This window comes from Amphiprion ocellaris, chromosome 6 (assembly GCF_022539595.1).
Source record: "Amphiprion ocellaris isolate individual 3 ecotype Okinawa chromosome 6, ASM2253959v1, whole genome shotgun sequence".
Classification (NCBI taxonomy): domain Eukaryota; kingdom Metazoa; phylum Chordata; class Actinopteri; family Pomacentridae; genus Amphiprion; species Amphiprion ocellaris.
In genome coordinates this window covers 12,786,755-12,804,386 of record NC_072771.1, presented here as the reverse complement: position 1 = coordinate 12,804,386, position 17,632 = coordinate 12,786,755, and the positions used below count along the sequence as shown (strand labels likewise).

Sequence of the window (17,632 nt, the reverse complement as noted above, 5' to 3'; positions counted from 1 at the left end):
TATGCAGATCATTCTCCTTTTTCAGTGTCTATTTAATAAATTCCTGATCATCTAAAAATAAGTTGCCTTTTATCTGACATTACATGCAATTTTTGTTTTGCACTAGTGTGTATATACACTCACTGGCCACTTTATTAGGTGTAAAAGGTTGGATCCTCTTTTGCCTTCAGAGCTGCCTTAATTCTTCATGGCATACTTTCAATAAGGTGTTGGAAACATTCCTCAGAGATTTTGGTCCATATTGACATGACAGCATTACGCAGTTGCTGCAGATTTTTCGGCTGCACATCCATGATGCCAATCTCCTGTTCCACCACATCCCAAAGGTTCTATTGGATTGAGATCTGGTGACTGTGGAGGTCATTGGAGTCCAGTGAACTCAATGTCACGTTCAAGAAACCAGTTTGAGATGATTTGAGCTTTGTGACATGGTACATTATCCTGCTGGAAGTGGCCATCAGAAGATGGTCCACTGCATTCATAAAAGGATGGACATGGTGCGCAACAATACTCAGGTAGGTTGTGATGTTTAAATGATGCTCAGTTTGTACTAAGGGACCCAAAATGTGCCATGAAAATATCCCCCATGGGCGCCCGTATAGCTCAACGTGTTGAGCGGGCGACCCATGTACAGGGGCTGGTCCCTGACGCAGCTGGCCCGGGTTCAATTCCCGCTCGCGGCCCTTTGCTGCATGTCTTCCCCCGACTCTTCTCCTGTCTCTCTCACACTGCACCTATCCCATAAAGCCGATAAAAAAGGCCAAAAAAATAACTTAAAAAAAAAAAGAAAATATCCCCCACACCATTACACCACCAGCACCAGCATGTTTACAAGATGTGTATATATCTATATATATTTTGTATTTTTTCTATACTTATTTTATTATTCTCTTTTCCTAATTCCTAGAGTGACACCAACAGCCGAAACCAAATTCCTTGTATGCCGTGTACCTACTTGGCCATTAAAGCTGATTAAATATGTGGTGATGCTGGTAAATATGTATCAATTAAACGCCACAGAAAGAAACAACAATTATGACAATTATAATGTCATTAATGCATAAACAATTATGTATTAATGACGAAACAGTAGGGGTGTTTGATTGTCTTTATTGCTATGTTAAGTTGATGCCAGTGTTGTAGCTTGTTTACATGTGGGAGGTATTTCCACAGACAGGATGGACATCTGGAAGCTGCTGCGCCTTTAAATGTGTTTTGCATCCGGAGCAGATGCTTCAAGTCCTCAGACACTCTGAGGCCACACCGACACCAGCAGCCCCAGAGGTGTTGACAAGCAGGTTTCAGGTAAATACACCTTACTACTGCTTCCTCTTAGTACAAACACAGTATTACAGCTAGCTAACGTTATTACACTCTGTTAGCTGTTAGCTGATAGAGCAGCAGTAGGCCGAGGAGACATCTGGAGGCGATCTGTGATTGATGTCATGTAGCTTCAGCTATTGTTGCACATAAAGACTGAAATTAAGCCAGATTATGTTGTTGTCTTGCTGTACTTTAGACTGTTTTTCCTCCTCACAAGGAAAGCAGCACTTCAACGTTAGCCGGAGCCTGAAGCTAATAGATGGTCAAGTCTCGGACAAACCGAGTCCATTGCAGCTGACCGGATTTACATTATTGTCTCTTTAGGTGAACCTCAGCAGCACTAAAACTAGAATTTATCCTTTAAAATGGATTTAAGATTTTACTGTAATTCGGGTGTAAACATTATTCGGCTATAACTGGTGTGTTTAGCCTGACAGCTGCTCGCCGACTGTTAGCTCAAGGAAACTACTGGAAGCTGATCGACAACTCTAGGTAGCTTTGTGTGAGAGGATAGTATTTACAAAAATGTACTAACTTTCACTACGTCTTGTGGTTGGAAATAACAAAATCAAGCAACAAAAGATGGTAAGATATTATGTGAGAAATGCTAACGCTGTGTTTTAATTATCCCCGTAGTTTTAATTACACTTTTTACTCAAAATGCCACACCCCAAATTATTAACACCTGTTAAGATTGTTGCCTTTTTTTTCTCAAGAAAATGTACCTTAAATACCATCACAGATGCTCCTGGTACTTTTGCCATGTTCAAGAGTATTCTAGTACTCTATTAACTGAGAACAGCTGATGTCATGTTCTCCAGTTACTTACTGTCAATTCCAAGTCATGACTAACACCGAAGAGCTTAGTGAGCATGATATTGTGCTCCATCGCAGATTGTGGCAGCTTTAAAATGTTTACAAGGTCAAATGGCCACAATGCAAAGCATCAGTAAAACATACAAGTAGTTCGACTCTGTGAAACATCTCAAAGGGCTGAGAAGAAATCAGAAGTCACCCTTACTCTGGCAAGAATTGAAGTGTGACAGACCAGCAATGTTGAATATGGTATTTTTCAGACAAAATACAAAACAGATCTAGTTAAAATGATTAGTAGTAATCAGTTGTATACTTGTTTGTCATTCTCAGTGAGAAGGAACTTACTGGTAAAATAAAATTTAAGTATGAATTAAAGCTTTAGATGGTTGTAAGTAATTTTGGGCTTATCTGTATATAAATAGACTTCAGATCTTTGATTAAAATATGTGCCGTTAGTTGCTCATCGTGAAGCACTGGATTAGTTTCTGTGCCAGAAAAGCAGTTTAATTTGTGGAGAGAGCATAGTTGTGTAGGTAAAATCTTTCGAATTTTACATGCGGATGAGACTGCCTGCCATCTAAAGGACAGCAGTTAATGTCGAAATGTAAAAATTCACACAATTATGCATGGGTTCAGGAGAGATTTGATACAGTTTCTACATTTGTGTCAAACAGGTGTGCTGCTACCGTCTCCTGGTTCACTATGGCCCAGAACCAAGTGATCCTGCAGTTCCGCTTCGCCACGTTTGGGGATTCGATGCTGCAGAAGATGAACCTCCTGCGACACCAGAGACGCTTCTGTGATGTCACTGTGCGCATCAACCAGTTAGAGGTTCCCGGTCACAAGGTGGTGTTTGCTGCCGGTTCCTCTTTCTTGAGGGACCAGTTCATCCTGCAGCAGGACTCTAGGGAGGTCCACATCTCCATGATCCAGGAGCCGGAAGTGGGCCGGCAGCTGCTGCTGTCCTGCTACACTGGCCAGCTGGAGTTTCCTGAGCTAGAGCTGGTGCATTACCTGACAGTGGCCAGCTTCCTTCAGATGGGCCACATTGTGGAGCAGTGCACTCAAGCCCTCAGCAAGTTCATCAAACCTCCACGACATCTGGCAGTGAATATGAGACGGGACAAGAAGGAGGAGAGTTTCTCTCCCAGGGCACAGAGAGAGCAGGACCTGTCTCAGGTTAGGACTGTCCATCAGGAGGAGGAGGAAGTGGTGGAGCAGGTGGAAGGTGAAAACAATATTGACAATGATGACGACGCTTTAGATGATGGTGATGATGATGATGATGATGACGACGACGATGTGATTATACAGCCTAAGAGTCCTGTCCAGATTCATCAGAGTCAGACAAGGCAGAGTATGGCGGAGAGTGACATCACCATAGTCAAGGTGGAGTCTGTCACTGATGTAGCAGAAAACTCAGTGACTGGTCACTTCTCCACCAGTCCTCCTGCTGCGCTCCGCTCCCCTGAGCCCCAGCACTCGCTCATTAACTCAACTGTGGACAGCCGTGGCAGTGAGGTTGCTGCTCCACCCGGCCTGACCAGATGCCCGTTCAGCCCCCCTCCTCCATCTCCTCTGGTAGAGAAGCACATTGCATACCAGAGGAACTACGACAAGCCTCTCCAGTGGTACCACCAGTGTCCCAAGTGTGCCCGGGTCTTCCGCCAGCTGGAGAACTACGCCAACCATCTCAAGATGCACAAGCTGTTCATGTGCCTCCTGTGTGGCAAGACCTTCACGCAGAAGGGCAACCTGCACCGACACATGCGGGTCCACGCCGGCATCAAGCCCTTCCAGTGTAAAATCTGCGGTAAGACCTTCACCCAAAAGTGCTCGTTGTTGGATCACCTAAACCTGCACAGTGGAGATAAACCACACCGCTGCAACTACTGTGACATGGTGTTCGCTCACAAGCCAGTTCTCCGTAAGCACCTCAAACAGATCCACGGGAAAAACAGCTTTGACAATGCAAATGAACGCAGCCTGCATGATGGGACACTTGACTTTGATTTTGGACGAATATGAAATGTGTGACTAATTTTTTTAGCATATCATTTCTGTGAGAAGACGACAGTTATAAACATAAAGAGGGCCAGATGAGCGAAGACTTTGGCTGCTTTCTTAGAGTGGCAGCCTGATCTGTTTAACTGGAGGACATAAACTAAGTTTTCCTGGTCTACATGTCACTGTAGCTTCATTACTGTGGACTTTTGTCTTTTTTGTACAATACAGTGTAGATGCCTTCATATCATACTTGAAAATTCAACACTGAAACACAATGACTGAACATCAGTAGTCAGTTCTATGATAATTAACATGTTTCTGTGTCTGCCGTGTCCAATGAGAAAAATGTTGCAAAGTGTAAAATATACAAATGTATATTGTGTATACAATCTGCTGTAGCCTTTCTTTCTTACCTGTGTTAAGATGACAACATGGACTTTAGAAGTAAGAGAAACTTGAATGAGTGTAAGTACAAAATGTTTTACAGAAGGCAAGCTATGTCATTTTGTCTCGGCGACAAATGCAATGCCAAAGTGTCTATGTGAACTATAAAGGTTCTTCTATGTAGACTTACTATCTGCGGTACTATTGAACCAAAGTGACATCATATCTGTCCTGTGTTCATAGAAATCAGTATGTGTTATCAGATTAAAAAAAATACTCAACCAAACTTGGATGCATGTTCTTACTGTTACACACACCTTATCACCATTCATGTACAACAAAAAATTCCATTGTGAGTCCAGCTGTAATGCAGAAGAATAACCAGCACAGGTGTTTCAGCTCAGACCTTCCTCAGCCTGCAGATTTGGTTTTACAAGCTTTTTAATAGTTAGTTTGTAGTGTGAGTATCTCAAAGTGGCATGTAAATGTGTGGAGAGGTGTTTTAACAAAGGTTTCATTGTGTTCACCGTCAATATCTCCACGTGAATAGAAGTTCTGCAGTTTTTCCATGTTAAAGAGAACTTTTCCACTCCTGTCTTGCGCCTTCACGAAATCATCAGTTTGTGTGTGTTGTGTATTTAGTGTCATACTGTATATTTAAATTGTAGGTGTGTGTGGTTGCTCAGGCACACAACAACTGGTCTGGAGTTGGCAAAGGTGTCTCATCTTCTCAACCAATTGTTCTTATTAAAAAAAAGAATTGTAGCAGGGCCACATTTCACTCACTTGAGAGCTGGTTTATTTACTTCAGACACTCCCGTGATTCCTGCTAAGGACTGGACTAATAAGTAAATGTAGACAGAGTTAGGTTTCTGCAGTGTAACAGTAATAGATGATGTCAACAAGCTGCACTAAGTTCAGTGCTTTTTGGCATATATAGAGGCAAATATTGTATTTTTGCTACTTTGATGCTAATACATTTGTACTTTTACTTAATCCTACATTTAAATGCTGGACTTCCACTAGTAACAGTATTTCTGCATTATGGTATTGCCATGGGCTGCACAGTGGATTGGCGGTTAGCACTGTCGCCTTGCAGTTAGAAGGTCCTCAGTTCGTGTCCTGGCCTGGGATCTTTCTGCATAGAGTTTGCACGTTCTCCCTGTGCAGTGTGGGTTTTCGCTGCTTTTCTCCCACAGTCCAAAAACATCATGAGGGTAATTGGTAACCTTAAATTGTCTGTAATTGTGAATATGATTGTTTGTCTCTGTGTAACCCTGTTATAGACTGGTGACCTGTCCAGGGTGTCCCCTGCCTTCATCTTAAGTCAGCTGAGATAGACTCCAGGCACCCTGAGGCCATAATGAGGATTAAGTGGTATACAAATAATGGCTGGATGGTGTTCCCACTTTCACTTAAATACAAGATCTTAGTACTTCTTCCACCCCTGCTATTTATGTACTTAAACATTTGTCATTGTCACTCTTAACATTTAACCAGCTTTATTAAAGGATTCAAATAGTATTTTCATGTCAGTTTTTATAGCAGGTTCAAATTCCTCAGCAGAAAAACCTTGCTGACTGCACCATGTTATTGGGTTCCATAGGTGCTGCCCATTGGCATCTGCATTATAAAAACAGACAAACACATTAACTGCGGGACAATGACTGATCTAAATATAATATTTTATTTAATACTAACTAGTGTCAGCAGTGAAGAATGTAAGATGAGAAGGTGAAGGAGAAGTCACTTACTGATTCTGTGTCCTCAGTCAGATATGATACTTTCTGTTTGCTGTAAAAATCTCTTTTCTTCATGCATGTTAACATAAACCAGTCTGTAACGACGGGCACCTGAGGGCAAATATATAAAACACTCAAATTACATGCACTGTTCCTTTTTTGAATACAAAATTCAGTATTTCTACTCACCAAACTGAGGAAGGACAAAGCTGCACCCAGGTTCACTATGGTTGGTACAATTCCAAATTTTCCTGCCTGCAAGAACCACACACTATTATCAATGCAAAGAAAACACTTTTTTGAAATCATTAAAAATCTTAAGATTTAAACAGGCCTCACAGTTCCAAATGCAATGACATTGAAGCGGATCCCATATGCTTTGATTAGCATCCTGGTTTCTTCTCCATCTGATTTCTTGTAGTATTTTACAAACCTAAATGCAATGGTTTGATACGTTTTATTTTTAGCTTTGTACATTTATTAATAAGTTGAAAATAGTTTTACCTGAAGTTGTAACCAGGAGCCACATTATTGACTGGATGTTTGTTGTCCAACCTGCGGAAGCTGTACTTGGGGTAACATTTCTTCGCCCACCAGTCCAGGTCACAGCTCCAGTCAATGAGAATACCAAGGATGCCCCCCTTTTGAAGTTGCAGGAATGTAAAAATTAAATTCAATATCTAACTGTGCAAGACAATAATAACTGTGTTTACCTTCACAGCCATATCTTGAAAGTCCTCTCCAGCCTCTGAAACGATGTGTTTGAGCCGGAATATGGGGCAATCAGGGTCTGATGTACGATTGAATTCACACCTCTTCAGGTATGAGGAGTTAATGTGAGGCAGTATGTTTCTCCTGGAGGAAAGAAGCTGTGTGTTTGATACCTGTGGTGGAATGTAACTAAGTACATTTACTCAAGCACTACACTTGGGTACTGTATACATTTTGCGTACTTGTACTTGAGTCTATTCTTTTCATGACACCTTCTACTTTAATACATGCCAGAGTGAAATATTCTACATATGTAGCAGGTGGTGGGAATTGGTGGGACTCAGAAACACCCCCACAATTTAACCGCTGTTCCTTGTATTATTTCTGATGGACAAGCCCCGATAAGTCCGCAGCGGTGGATTTGTAGTAGAATTATAATCATGTGACTGTCAGCAGGCTGCTGATGTAGTGTTCACTTGTTGTCATAGTTACAGTGACGCTGTGCCACTATCTCACAATGATACGGAAATCCTTAACAAATCTGTGGATCCAGACAATAAGCTGCATCACTGCCAAAATCTAATTAATTGGTCCTTGTGCCATTTCTGACCTTCCCTGAAAATTTCATCCAAATCCGTTATTCCATTTTTGAGTAATGTTGCACACAGACAGACAAACATACGCCAATTGTCACACAACTCCCCCACATTCCTTGGCAGAGTAATAATGATCTAATAATCTAATAAATAAGAGTATAATAGACAAAGGAGTGATTTTCTTGTTTTGAACAGTACATTAACCTGATAATACTTAGATGATTTTAAATGCAGGACTTCTACTGGCAGCAGAGCATTTTTACTGTGGTATTGGTTCTTTTACTTAAGTAAAAGGATCTGAATACTTCCTCCACCACTGTTTGATATAGTGCCCCGCAATAAAACTGAATATTTGCATATTAATATATGCAAATACTGATAGACTGATAGAGGTCTGCACCTCCACATGTTCGGATACAGAACACTGACCTGTGAATGTTGAACTTTGGGTATGTTATGCTGTTTTTGATCAACACAGTGAAGTTCTCTGCTGCAGACATTAGTGCACGTCTGTGGGGCAGAAAACAACATGGTGAACTATGTGGTGATTACTTAAAGAACTGTAACTTTGCAAATATTCCTACTCAGGCAGCTTAGTGTCTACTTCATGAGGGCACCAGGAGAGCACTTCACAGGTCTTAACAGTGGTGGAATAGTTCTCACACAGTCCTGTCTGTATACCTGAGAGGAACATTAATGTCATGCGATGTTGTGCAGTGTGGTGTCAAATCATTTAGCTCTGATGTATTACCCGACATCAGTGAGGAGGACTTACCATTTCCCCGAGGATCACTGTGTCCCTCAATACAGTCACAGTCATCCACACAAGTAGTTGATGGGTTTGGAAGCTGGAGGAAGAATCGTCAGTGATAAAGTGTACAATCACATCAAGCTCTTGACTGGAACATGACAGAGCTAAGCTGTTCACCCGGGTTCCACACTCCCCAGATCCAAGTCTTGTTGAGCATCTGTGGGATGTGTAAGTAAGCCTGGTCTAGGTAGGTCCCACCCTGCAACCCACAGGACCCACAGAATTCACTGTCACCATCTTATGCCACAGGACATCCCCAGAGGTCCTGAGTACATGGCCCACTGGATCAGAGGAGTTTTAGCAGCATAAAGGAGACCAACACAGGATTTAGGCAGGTGGTCATAATGTTATGCCTGATCGGTGTGAGGTATAACTCATCAGACTGCTCATTATTTTTTTTTTAAGGATGTTCCATCCATTTTCCCCTCAAGATATTAAGAGTGTAAATAAAGTGCACATGTATTGGAAAACTTTGCCCATGGCCCATGTGTTCTGTCTGGTGCTGAATTCAACTGACTCATTTGCCAGTCCCATCAAGAATTTTTTCATAATTCACGAACTGTCTGCATCATTTATTAATAAAAAAATATCACACATTCATCTTCAGCTCTATTTTGTAGTGTTGTAATTTGAATATATTTGAGTCTTGAACTGTTTGGTGTCCCAAACATTTAAACTGGAAACATCACCTTAATCTCAAGGAAACTGTAAGGACCAGTTTTCTACATTTTCTCACATTTAGTGAACCAAACAATTAACAGATTCATTTTGAAAATGATGAATGGATCAACTAACAACAAAAGTAAACATCAGCTAAGATATAAAATGATGTAATTCAAGCTGAACCCATAATTCAGCTCTAATATTCCAATGAAATGCTGTGAATCAACAAACTAGTATTATAGCTATGTTATAGGATATCATGTCAGCGACTCACCTCAGGACAACGTGACTGAGTCTGTTCAGGGGTGACAACCATGTTTGTTAGCACGAAAAATGAATGATCACCCTGTTAGACAGAAGCACAGGAAAAAAATCAATAGTAAAAGTCACACCGTGTACAACCGCCATGTCATACTAAGATGAAAAAAAGATGAAGCGTATGTTTAAACACCTGAGGAGGGATTACATATTCAGCCACATCCCATAGATGAGGGCCCATGTCAGATGTGTTAGTGAAGGCAAAACCTTTCACCTTGGTGGTGACAGTGCTGATGACAGAGTCTGTGTCCTGGTAGGCTTTCTGCACCACACACACATACCTACCGCAGGTTTACAGTTTAACAGGAGAATCAAATCAAAACACATTTCATGACTAATTCAGCTTTAGATCAGGTTTTAACTGAATCTATACTCAATGTTGTGTCTCAATGTGTCTTCTAGTGGATTTTTTTCATGACTTACCCCACCACATACAGTACGACCAGCAGCTGGGTGAACCTGAAGACACATCCTACACGAATGCTTGGAATAACCAGTGTTTTTGGTGTTTCATAGTCAAACACGTAGTGCAAACAGTCCTGGAAGCCTGTAGTCTTGCACATCTCTGCACCACGCTCCAGTGAAGGACTCAGCAGTAATGGCGAGTGGACATATCTGCCTTTATTCAAATCATCATATTCAAATCATATTCACAGTGGATGCATCCCACTTTGAATGTGAAGGTTAAGGTATACAGCATGGACTGAACTTCTTTTTATGTTTAGCTGTAACTGCTACTAAAATAAAAGTCACAACAGTGTATTCTCCAGTCCGATATTGGGGTCCCACAGCACAAATAGAACACTGAAATTCCACTTTGCACTTCTACAGTCTTTATGTACCACCAGACCTACTGGGTGTGTGGAAGAACAGACAATGCTATTAACTGTCTAATCCTGTGTTCATGAAGTTACAACTGTTGTGCCATGCATGTAAATGCAGACATCACCTTCAAATAAAAGAAACACTTAGACCTATTGTCTAAGACCACCTAAGTCAGTGGAAGGAATCTGTCACTCAGCCAGCTGTGGACAACAACAGGGCAACAGTGGATGTGTAATGTTATTGCAAAATCCCAGTTTATATTAACACCTGAAAGACATTTTTGTAAGCTTTAGACATTAGATAGCATTTCAGATCGTCCTGGATTTGATTAACAGGGAATAACTGGGATTATTTAGAGTCCAGAATGAAGTGGTTAGAGCAGAGATTAATGAAAGTAAAGTGTAATCTATTAGCAGGCTAAAATCTGCTACTGTGAAGATGACTTTAGTTCAGAGCATAGTGGTCAGCAGTGAACTCTGCTCTTCAAGATGTAATATCCAAAGAAGGGGGCATTTTGTAAATTATCATTGTTTTTATTTATTGTATTTTTATTGTTCTGACCTTTTATTTAAGTTTGATCAAAACAAATATTGAATATCGTAGAATACTTGGAGTGAAGTCATCCTTAGCATCTTCAAATAAAATGTGTTTGGTCTGGTATCTGAGGTCCTCTGGCAACTGCTTGCGATAATCTAAAACAAACAATTGTTAAAACAAATGTTAACTGGACCAATAGACAGAAATAGTGCGGTTTAGTGTTTAAAGCAACCTTTTCATACCTTTTCATTTGGAGTGTTAACAAAGATATCAGAACATCATTGAGTTTGCCTGAAATTAGACCAGTGCTCTATGATATACATCTTTTGAAGCTGTCAGCTGTAAATTTGAGCTGCATAAGCACATATCAAAGCATGTAACATGTCAGTTTACTTCATGAAATTATCTTGTGTTCGTTGAGCTGTCAGACATGTCCTGTACTGGATCCGTTTGCCATCATTTCTTTTCTTGTCCTGGGGCAGTTCCTCATTTCTTTTTTCTTAAGAACATGTTCTCTTCCAGATAGCTGTGACGACAACAATTTTCAGTTTTTTCAATTGATTCTGACATAAGTAACTACTTTCTCTCAGACAGGTACATACTGAATATTAAATACGTCTGTAACAATATAGTACCTGTATAGAATTCTTACTAAAGCGCAATTAAATTACCAGTGCACCATGCTTCTCTCTATACAGTAGTTACTTTTCCTCATTGCAGGCTCCTCTTAATATCTGGGCATTTATGGTGGCCTTGGTTCCTCATGTTCATGTGATAAATGGAACTGTGTCTCCTCTCTTTTCTTTTACTGCGCTCATAGATTCTCCGAGTCATCAAAGGTCAATGCTGAAAGAGAACACAAAGAAAAAACATGGCAGAATCTGGTGCAAAATTTCTCTTTTCTTATTGTAGATTGTCTGAAATTAGCTTGTCCGGTGAATTAGCTGTGTTTGGAAGTAGTGGGGTAGGGAAGCTGTAATGAACAAAACAGTCTTAGACAAGCATGGCTAGTGAGCCTGTTACACAGAGAAGGTACCAATACTGCCCTTGTAAGTGTTAACAAATGGTGCAACTGAATCTTATTTTGCTGACGAGGCTAAGCTACTGCATGGAGTACAGTAACATCTTCTTAAAGTAGTCAAGTCAATTGTACTTACATAGCACATTTTAAAAACAACCAAGGTTGACCAAAGTGATTTACAGTTCAAAATAGAAAACAAGACATAATCTGTGAGGAAATATATAGAACAAGATAAACAAAGACATATATCAAGGTGTCAATGCTCAACTACAATTAAAAGCCAGGAGAGTACATATATGTCTTCAGCAGGGACTTGAAGGTATCAAGTGACCAAGTGGCTCTTATTTGAATAGGTAAGCGCTTCTTCTGACCGGGTGCAGCCGCAGAAAAGGCTCGGTCACCTCTGTTTCTGACTCTGGATCTGGGAACTTTAAGGAAAGGAAAAAAAAAGTCTCTGTCTCGGTTGACTAAACAAAACGCATAGAAGAGAAACCACCGGTTACACAAGTAATAAAAGCACTCATTTCTAACCTCATCTGAGACCTTTTGGCATGTTCACATTATCTCAGCAAACAGGTTTTGGGCAACTCTTTTAAATGGAGGCCCGCAGCATGCCAAGTTGAATGGATGTGCTCCAAAAGTTGAAAAATGTGCTCATTTTTTACGATATTTGTACTTACTGGCGTGAGCACAATCGCTGTTGGCCACAGTTTGAATGGAAAGCTAGATGAAAAATTTGTTTCTTATGTTTTCTCTTAAACATTCATTGCTTAATTGTGTGTTTTACTGTAAATGGGATCGTAATTTACAAAAGGAACACCAGACAGTATAGAGGGGGACTTGAAACTAGTGGTTGTGGCCAGAAATCTATTAGGAAAATGTGTACTGAGGTACCATATCAGGAGAGAAGTAGGGTCATTTCTCATACACTTCAAGACAATCAGACTTTTTAATGTAATCAGAGGAGTCGCCCCCAGCTGGCTGTTGGAAAGAATGCAGGCTTAAGGCATTCAAGTATTGGTTTCATTTTTCAGACCTCAAGGTCCATCTTTCATATGCAGTCTGTGGTTGTACACTGTTTGGTTCCAGCGTAGTCATGTAGCAACAGCAATAACAGCCCACTAGCTGTGATGCTGTTAAGTAAAGCATAATACAGCTGACCACCACAGAACGTGCAGTGCAAAACCCATTGTTGTGTCAATAAACCATTTATCTCCAAATCATCCTTTCATTCCTTCATCCTTTCCTTCTTGCTCTAATTTTCCTCTTCTTTTCACCTGGCCCTTTTTACATTATAGACTGAAATTTCAGCAGTATTTATGACAACGATTTGCATCAAATGGGGGGGGGGCACTTCAGTTAGTGAGATAGTCATGTCTCTGATAATAAAAAAGTCAGGTAGGTGGTACAGTGTGATCCACTGGAACTTGAATTACATCGCCATGATTAGCACATGCAGAGTGTGCAGCAGTTGATCTGTGGTAGGGACTGATGATGGCTATAGAAGAATGTGCACCAGGACCAGTGATCTGTTTGGGGAGGACAAGTAGTAAGGTTTTTAATGACGAGTGGCAACAGTCGGAGCAACGGTGACTCAGTGTAGTGACTCACTGTTGGAAATTGATGTCAGGGGAAGACAGTAGGGGGTGCAGATGCTAATATCCTGACATAGAGTCAGCAAAGAAGGGGGAGGTTCCAGGGTGTGTGTTAGGGATGTAAACGGGCGGTCATGTGGAGACGACTATATGGCTTGCAGCAGATTAGCCACTAGCATCTGGCTACCCAGTCTGTTGGAATGAATGCTGTCAGGTCAAAATCAGGAGGAAGGATTCCAAAACAAATTAAAACTGTCAATAAAACCTATATTGTGGGCCCTACAAGAAGAATGAAGAAATGTATTAAGGCATAGGATTCTGTAGAAGTGCACCATGCCACATGCCAGTGTGGGAATGCACCCAGAAATAAAAACTTTCCACAACTACTTAAAAAGTATAAAAGGTCATTGAAGGTGTTTTTGGTCAGCTCAGGCTGCTGACGAATTGTGTCCTTAGAACTCAAATGAGCTATCACTCGGTGGAAGAGGATGGAAGTGAACGCAGTAGCCCCGGAAGCTCATCCAGGATGGCCCAAGACCCTGGCTCTAGGAAGACAGCGTGTGGCTGCACTGAAGAAGCGGATGTTTCTGGTGATGGAGTCTCCAAATATTAATGTGGTTGGAGAGAAAAGGGGTCGAGGAGCTGGTTGTGGATTAGCAAATAATCGAGCAGACTGGTGTTGTGGTGAGGCCGTGACGGAGATGGGAGAGGATCAGGGACAACTTGCTCCTCATTACGGCCTCTTTTAGGAGTTTATGCCGAGAGGATGAGGTCTTTGGATAGGATGAGGGCCATTGGTTTGGCTTTCCAGTGGAGTGGGAAGCCACCCCAGAAGAAGTTGCAGCTCCCAGGCCTGTTGTTGGAGGGGGAGGAGGCCAAAGGCACAACGGCAGAAGCATCAGCTGGGTGGACCGGAGCATCATTAGACAGGGGCGCGTAATAGTTGGAGAGGCTCAATCCAGGTGGGGAAGCAGCCCTGTCTGAGCACCCCTTGCGACCGCGGACCACGACCTCTGACCAAGATGGCTGATGTCTGGGGGTCGAGCAGGAGGAAGGCCGTGGACAAGTGACAGGATCCCACACAGCTGTGTCCTGAATGGTGGTGTTGAGCGAGGCAATATGTTTAGACTGCCCCGCGGCTACTTCCATGAAACTTAACAAAAGGGAGTCTTTCTTTTTCAGTTAATCTGAAAGCCATCATATGTCTTCCTTGATTGAGGTCAGTGATCTTTTTATTTGCTTTTTGGGGTAAAATATAGTACTCAGTGTGTAGAGAAGGCATGGTTTGTGGGATACTGCCCACAGTAGGCCTCTGGCTTGTTTGCTGTCTTTAAAAAAAACTTAGTACTTATAATCCAGACATCCGATTGTTAAATCAACGCTATCGCCATGCTGACACATCTGTCTTTGTGTCAGCGTTCATTCAGACATTCAGTCACACGTTTGAACTGGAAACTGACTGCTGATTTCATGATGTCTTCCTGCATGTAACAAAAACACTGCACAGACATGTAAATAAGGTCATATTCCTGAATGTTTTTAATTAGGCCAGTTACCACAGTAATTCGTAGCAGCGAGTGAATAAATATTGACAGCAGTTAAGAATAAAATTACATAACAGTTTCCACTTGACTCGTGTTTTTGTCAGTGTACAGTATTACAGGTTAGAGGGAATTAAAAGCTGAAAATGCTGTAATTACCTGCAAGAAACACTAAAAGCAAATTGGTTTTATAGCATCACTGATTGTGCTTGTTGAAAAAAACACAATATGGTGACAGAGAAAAATGCCAAATCAACAAAGAACCAATAAGTTCTGGAAAGGCTTCAGCTCAGTAGTCAGCCAGTAGGGTCACAAGCCAAGCCAGCAAAGATCTGGGATAAACTCATTTTTGAGCCTGCAGTTTATTCTGCTAACAGACACACTGAACCACACAGTTTCAAGGCTTTGGAACTTCCACAGGGCAGTTGTACCCTCATGGATGCAAAACTCAATAGAACAAAACACTTCTCAGCTGTGGAGGAACAATTGTTTCGCGTGTGTGTAGAAAGAAACAACACATAGGAACTGTTTTCCAGCCACACTTATTAGGCATTACTCTCACTTTGCCAGTCCTTTATGCTGTACAAAATGGTTAGACTGCACTTCATTATAAGTCTGCAATAAGAGAAGAAAAAATGCTCTGGCTTGTTTGTATTGCTTTTAACCAATCATGCTCATCTTGGGTGCAGCTAAGTAAAGGATACAGCTTTAGTGTTTAGTCATGGGTGGAACTGGTGTTGTGGAACATTTGCAAGCAGGGAGGAGAGCACAGTTGTTTAAACGCATAATCCATCAAAAAAAAAAAAGAAAAATGGCTGAGCTGCCTTATAGCATGATCTGCCTTCATCTCTGTGAAAACATTAAATTTTCAGTGTGGTAGTTTGCAGGCCGGGAAATTATTGTTCTATCCCATAGTGAAGTGGATTTTGGAAATGGTAACACACAGATAGCGGAAAGAGAGGAGAAAGCCGACTAATAGAAGTGGCCAATGGCTGGCTTACACCCGCAGCCTACATCCAGTGAGTCAGGCTAATTAGCATTAACACCAACCAACCCCAACTCTTGTTAAAAAAATCATCACACATGCAGCAAGAGCAGGAAATGTACTACTGAAATACTGTAGTCAAACCTCAGCAGAGAGCAGAATTCATGTTTCCCATATGCAATCCTATACTGACACAAAGTACTCTTCTGGGTTGTTCAAAATGATGACATGACATTGGTGACCACTTACAGACATACTATGGCTACATTCATTCCCTGAATTATAACACCACATATTGTAATTTCTGGGTCTCTTGGAGACTCCTAAGTATTAATCAACCTTCCCCTCAGCTACATTGAAAATGTAATAGACCCCCTCCTAATTTCCTTTTACACTTAAAAAAATGGGGTCAAACCACAGCACCCGAGTGGGGTTCAGTTCACTTCAGTTCAGTTTTATTCATAGAGCACCAGAAAGTAATAGAAGTCCTCTGAAGGCACTATAAGGTCAAGACCTTACAATGTTATGGAGAGAAATCCAACAATTTCTCTTTGAGTAACTCTTGGTAACAGTGCAGAAGGAAAACAACCTTTTAATGGGATGAAAGGTTCCAGAAGAACCAGACTCAGGGAGGGTGGCTATCTACCTCAACCAGTGAGGGGAGGGGAAAGCAGAGAGAGAAAAGATAAAAAAAAAAAAACTATGCAAATTGATGTAACCACTATTAGCAGATCATAAACATGCAACTCCAGACATCCAGGCATTTATGTCCATAAGCCATGTTTGAATTTTAACTACTTTGTCTCTTCTGGCTTAATGGATAAATATAGCTGGATGTCATCTGCATAACAATAAACATTCACGCAGTGTTTCCTAATAATATTGTGTAAGGTGAGCATTTAGTAGGTAATTAGTATCAGGCCTAGCACAAAATCCTGTGGAGCTCTATAACTGTGTGTGTAGAATACTTATCATTTACATAAGTAAACTGAAAATCAGCCCAGTGTGGTTCTTTTGTCCTAATGACATTTTCCATTTGTAACCCAGTTGGAACAACGGGTTAAAATAGAAATCCTTTGTAAATAATTAAATTATTACATTCTAAATACATTATTTTGTTTCCTTTCATTTCATTGTTAAAGACTAAAGTAGTGATAACTGTGCTGTCTTTAAAGTTAAGCGAATAAATTAACAGATGATTTTCAGTTGGGTTTTAAAAACAGCATCAGAGTGAGCGCTCTTCATTTTAGGTTGGTGTCAGAAATAATGACAGTGTGAGCGCTCTTACTGCTCAGACCGATCTTTGAAGTTGCTTCTTCTCTCTTGCTAGTTAATAGTGGTGTGCAATACTGCAAGATTTGCTATCGATCCAATACCAAGTAAATACAGCGCCAGTATCGCCGATATCAATATCGATACCGATACTCCAGACTAACTTTTGCAGTAGTAGATTTTTAAGATAATTGTTTTGCACAGTTACTTTAGTAATGTCAAATATGATCTTTTAATTCCCCCCCCCCCCCCCGGTTATTGTATTTGATAATAAAGTGTGACAGACATTTAAGTTCGTTGCATCCACCAACCAGGTGGTTATAAGTAACACCTCACGAGCTGAACATTTGCTTAAGGTGGGACATTTACCGGTGTTCCCTGAACGCCTCACAGCGCAGAATGCGGTAGAAGCTGCTCAGTGGCTGTGTGATCAGACAGGTATGAGAGCAAAATTTACTTTGAAAAGAGTGAGATAAAGTGTCCTC

The 17,632-nt window shown here is 41.1% G+C and overlaps 2 protein-coding genes across 3 annotated transcripts in view; one reads left to right on the top strand and one right to left on the bottom strand.

Annotated features, from left to right (window-relative positions):
* The first annotated feature begins 1,153 nt into the window (after positions 1–1,153).
* zbtb26 (zinc finger and BTB domain containing 26) lies at positions 1,154–4,826 on the top strand. Of its 2 annotated transcripts, none has more exons than XM_023292002.3 (2): positions 1,154–1,305; positions 2,814–4,825. In XM_023292002.3, exon 2 carries the CDS (start codon positions 2,842–2,844, stop codon positions 4,165–4,167), a length of 1,326 nt encoding a protein of 441 aa, XP_023147770.1. In that variant the 5' UTR covers positions 1,154–1,305; positions 2,814–2,841; the 3' UTR covers positions 4,168–4,825. The 2 variants fall into 2 exon arrangements, with proteins under 2 accessions (XP_023147770.1, XP_054867044.1); XM_055011069.1 differs by lacking the exon at positions 1,154–1,305 and adding an exon at positions 1,380–1,908 and having other exon boundaries at positions 2,814–4,826.
* Positions 4,827–5,337: 511 nt separating this feature from the next.
* The window catches only part of p2rx4b (purinergic receptor P2X, ligand-gated ion channel, 4b), a 36,092-nt gene continuing 23,797 nt past the window's right edge, over positions 5,338–17,632 (bottom strand). The window contains exons 6-17 of the mRNA XM_023291998.3: positions 9,795–11,579; positions 9,505–9,652; positions 9,328–9,399; positions 8,355–8,427; positions 8,164–8,260; positions 8,009–8,089; positions 6,986–7,127; positions 6,777–6,913; positions 6,612–6,705; positions 6,462–6,527; positions 6,285–6,383; positions 5,338–6,153 (exon numbers count right to left, since the gene is read on the bottom strand). Of these exons, the coding sequence (XP_023147766.1) occupies positions 6,121–6,153; positions 6,285–6,383; positions 6,462–6,527; positions 6,612–6,705; positions 6,777–6,913; positions 6,986–7,127; positions 8,009–8,089; positions 8,164–8,260; positions 8,355–8,427; positions 9,328–9,399; positions 9,505–9,652; positions 9,795–9,934 (1,182 nt within the window). The 5' untranslated portion in view covers positions 9,935–11,579 and the 3' untranslated portion in view covers positions 5,338–6,120. The remainder of the gene's footprint in view (positions 6,154–6,284; positions 6,384–6,461; positions 6,528–6,611; positions 6,706–6,776; positions 6,914–6,985; positions 7,128–8,008; positions 8,090–8,163; positions 8,261–8,354; positions 8,428–9,327; positions 9,400–9,504; positions 9,653–9,794; positions 11,580–17,632) is intronic.

Coding starts and splice junctions, on each gene's coding strand:
- zbtb26 (XM_055011069.1), top strand. CDS start 2,842: ATGGCCCAGAACCAAGTGATCCTGCAGTTCCGCTTCGCCACGTTTGGG.